Source organism: Coptis chinensis, chromosome 7, assembly GCF_015680905.1.
Source record: "Coptis chinensis isolate HL-2020 chromosome 7, ASM1568090v1, whole genome shotgun sequence".
NCBI classification, from domain to species: domain Eukaryota; kingdom Viridiplantae; phylum Streptophyta; class Magnoliopsida; order Ranunculales; family Ranunculaceae; genus Coptis; species Coptis chinensis.
This window is the reverse complement of record NC_141462.1, coordinates 80,206,909-80,211,279: the sequence shown is the minus strand read 5'-3', so window position 1 is coordinate 80,211,279 and position 4,371 is coordinate 80,206,909. Positions and strand designations below refer to the sequence as shown.

Sequence of the window (4,371 nt, the reverse complement as noted above, 5' to 3'; positions counted from 1 at the left end):
CTTTATCTATGCTCTTAATAATCTAGAAGTTTCACGTTAGCTTTTGCATTATAATAGTTTTTAGAAACTTAGGTTAATATGTAGGTAATAATCTTTGCATATTTCTATAAATATATTGCATGAGTATCTATGATTGTTTGGCAGTAAGTTTCTGAAATCTAAGCTAGAGTACTTATTCTACAAATTCTGTGAGAATATCGCCTAAAGCCTTATATGAGTGAAACATTTGAGAAATGACATAAGGGAGAAGTAAAATCCGCATAAAGAAATCACACGTCCACTTGCTTGATCACTGTACCATATCCTAAGCGAGAATTTAGGCCTTCTTTGGATCGATATAGCCAAAAATTCAAACCTATGAATTATTTTCCGCTAGTCCCCTCTGAACCTTTCTTTAGCCTTTCATAAACCACAAATCCTTTAACCTTTTACAAAAACAAAACAAAATAAAAAATCAACCTACCCATTCTTTGGATGAGTCTGAGAATAGAGATGAAAAATAGAAAAGAAAAAGACTTTTGAAATCAAGAAATTTGTTAGTTGCTTCAAATAAGAAAAGAAAGTTTCCATCCAAAGAAAAGAAAAATAAAATATAAAAATAAAATAAAATAAAATAAAATAAAGAGTTAGAACTCTAAAAATAGAATCAAAGGAGTCAAAAGCCAAAGAAAAAAAAATGGCTAAGGATGGAAACAAAGTGTAGAAGCAAAGTAAGAACAAGGTTTTCTCTAGTTACATAATATGAAGACTCTATTATCTCAAACTTGTCCTTTTTGAATATCCACTTTCTTCATTCTTAAACCATCACATAATCCCCACAATACCTAATAAAGACCTCTAGCTCAATTAGGAATAGGTTAGTGTGATAGTAAGTGGCAGATGTATTTGATCGACTTCGGCTTCCTTGTGTGTCATTGAGATTGTAAGGTAAAGTGTGCCCACTGCACACTGGAGTAGCGAAACTTGAGCGGAAAAATCAGAGTATTTTTGTCTTGACATTTATGTGAGGACCTACTTAAAGACGCTATTCCAAAGTTTTAGAAACGAACCTGTTAGTGCATTTCATAGTATTACTCATTGTATATATGTTTATTCGTAGATAATTGATTATTATGCATATATTAGCTTAGGTTTTGACTTGATTATTCTGTATTCATTGCTAGTGAGATGTATAGATCATTGAGGGACAATGGAGGAAATGAAGATAGAAAGGAAGCAGCTAAGACCCTCGCAGACCAATTTGTATGGGTTCAACGGAAGCATGACTGAGCCTCTGGGGGAGCTCTTACTCCCAGTGACCACAGGACCGATTACAGTGTTCTCTCGGTTCAAGGTGGTGGATGCCGATTCGCAATATTGAAAGCAATATTGAAAAGAAGGTGGATTCATGAGATGAAAGTGATTCCCTCCACCTACTACCAAGTGATCCGATTTCCTACCCCGACCGGGGTGTATGAGGTCCGCGGTGATCAGGTGACGGCTAAGAACAGTCATCAGAGTACAGTGAAGTGATTGGTCCGTAGATCAAAGGGAGAGACTTTGCATTCCAGGAAGAGGCAAGCATAGCAATTACAATGTGCCTCCGGGGAGGAAGAGGCTAAGTCGGCAGAGGGGCCGAAGACCCTGGATGAGATAGAGATAGTAAATTTAGGGGAAGGGGAGGAGGAGAAGTTCACATCAATAGGTTCTAGTTTGTCTGAGGAGTGGAAGATTAAATTAGTACAATTTTTGTCTGCCAATAAAGAGGTATTTGCATGGACGATTGAGGATGTCACAAGGTTGGACCCGGGATTCGCATGTCATCAGTTGTATATAAAGAAAGATGTTAAGCCTGTGAGACAAAATATATAGGCCTAAATATGCCGAAGGGATCCGTGAGGAGGTCTCGAGGTTGAAGGGAGCTGGTATAATACGAGAGGTGGCATTCACCGACTGGTTGTCTAACATGGTCGCGGTACCGAAGAAGAATGGCAAGGTTCGTATGTGTGTCGATTTTACCGATGTTAACTCAGAATGTCCTAAAGACAGCTACCCCATGCCGAGAGTGGATGAATTGGTGGATAGAACTGCAGGGTTCAAAATATTCTCTTTCATGGATGCGTCTATGGGATACAACCAAGTCGCGATGTATGGGACAGATCAGGAAAAGACAGGCTTTGTGGTAGGAGGTGCGACGTATTGTTATACAAGAATGTCGTTTGGATTGAAGAACACCGAGGCTACATTTCAATGGCTAGGAGAGAAAATGTTTGAAAGCAAGATCCGAAAGGGGATTGAGATATACATAGACGACATGATGGAGAAGAGCATGTCAGAGGAGGAGAACTTAGAGGGTCTGAAGGAGACGTTCGGTATATTGCGGATGCACAATTTGAAGCTCAACCCATATAAGTGTATGTTCGGCGTGACCACGGAGACGTTCCTGATCTACATTGTTACTTACCGGGGGATAGAGGCTAACCCTGAGCAGATAAGAGCCTTGGTGGAGATGACATCGCCGCAGGACATCAAAGAGGTGCAAAGACTTTGGGAAGGGTCGCAGCATTGAACAGATTCATCTCTAAGTCGTCAGACAAGTGTAGGCCGCTGTATCGGTTGCTAAGAAACACTCCAAATTTCTTATGAACCACAGAGTGTTAGGAGGCATTTCAGGAATTGAAGAGTTATCTGGGCAAGGCTCCTCTGTTGTCACTACCTGAACAGGAAGAGAAACTTTACTTGTATCTGGGGGTCACGGAATATGTAGTTAGCTCAGTGCTAGTTCGAATCGTTAGTAAAATAGAGAAGCCGGTTTACTTCCAAAGTAAAACGTTGTTGGATGCCGAGACCCGGTATAGTAGAGTCGAAAAGTATGCTTTGGCGTTGGTTTTTCTGCCTTGAAGTTGAAACCGTATTTCAAAGCGCACTTGGTAGTGGTAGTAACAAATTTGCCCTTAAAACAAGCGTTAAAAGTGGAAAAATATGGGAGAATGCTAAAGTGGGCAGTAATGTTGAGTTCTTACAAGATACAATATCAAATCAGGACTGCGGAGAAGGCGCAGGTTGTGGCAGAATTTCTAGCGGAGGATCCCACCTGGGGAGAAGAGATGGTCATGGAGCCGGAAAAAACCATTAAGCGGGATTTCTTGGACCCTTGGGACAAGAGAAATGGGTGGAGAGTGTTTGCCGATAGATCGGCCACGGATGCATGCAGTGGGATAGGGATTATATTGGTTACACCATATAACAACAGGATGGAACTAACCATGAAACTAGGATTCGTGGCATCTAACAATGAATCAGAGTATGAGGCGGTGATAGCGGGATTGAGAATGGCTGAGGATGTGGGGGTAAAAGAGCTGACGGTGTATTTGGACTCGAATCTAGTAGTATGTCAGGCGAATGGGGGGTTAGCCGCATGGTGTCCGCAGATGGCAAGGTATCTAAAAGTGTTACAAAAGAGATCCACCAGGTTTGTAAAGATCAAGTTCGTGCATTTGGGTCGCGGCGAGAACAGACATGCTGATGCCCTAGCATATGTGGCCACGGTAATACCCGGGTATGAGGAGAGAGTGATAAATATAAAGAGATTGGAAAAACCCAACACAGAGGAAGTGGTGGAGGTATGTCAGACCGAGGAGGAAGAGGAGAGTTGGATGAATCCTATCAAGTGCTTTTTATCTGGTGACTTGGTGACGGATAAAAAGGAGAGTATGAGATTGGAATAATCTTCTCATAGGTACGTTCTGTTAGAAGGAGAGTTATATCGAAAGAACTTTAACGGGCCTTTGTTGAAGTGTCTCGGGCCAAGGCTGGCCTTAGAGGTGCTAGCAGAGTTACATGAGGGAGATTATGGAAGCCATTCAGTGGGGAGAACCACAGCGCACCGATTGATAACGCAGGGCTACTTTTGGCCCCATATGAAGATGGATGCAGTGAAATATGCTAAGCGATGTGATAAATGTCAGAGATTTGCTCATATGATCTTTGCACCAACAGAACCACTACATAGTGTGTTGATATTAGCTTTTTTTACTACTTAGAGATTTGACTCTCTAATTTGATGCGAAAGCGAACTCAAAGTTCCTTACTCACGATCTTCGTTTCGTAAAGTTGGAATAAGGATTCAAACCAACCTAAAGTCTAGGACAACTACAAATTGGTTGTTACTCTTAGGGAACTAGTGAGTAAGTTTACTACTACTGCTAGGTTTCTTTCCTATACAAACATTAAAGAAAAAAAAACATTAAGATTTGAAATCATGCAATTAATACAAAATTCAATTTAGTAAAGAAAAGGTGGAGAGCTAATCCTCCTCATGTGAAAATAACATTTAGTTGTTGATTTGAAAAGGTTCATTTGATTCTTCCTAGACTCATAGACAAGCCCTAA

The 4,371-nt window shown here is 40.8% G+C and overlaps 1 protein-coding gene across 1 annotated transcript; it reads left to right on the top strand.

The window, feature by feature from the left end:
* Positions 1 to 2,987: 2,987 nt before the first annotated feature.
* On the top strand, positions 2,988 to 3,707 carry LOC147489206 (uncharacterized). Its single transcript, XM_086574594.1, has one exon. The coding sequence runs from the start codon at positions 2,988 to 2,990 to the stop codon at positions 3,705 to 3,707; it is 720 nt and encodes a 239-aa protein (XP_086430720.1).
* The last annotated feature ends 664 nt before the right edge of the window (positions 3,708 to 4,371 follow it).

Coding starts and splice junctions, on each gene's coding strand:
- LOC147489206 (XM_086574594.1), top strand. CDS start 2,988: ATGTTGAGTTCTTACAAGATACAATATCAAATCAGGACTGCGGAGAAG.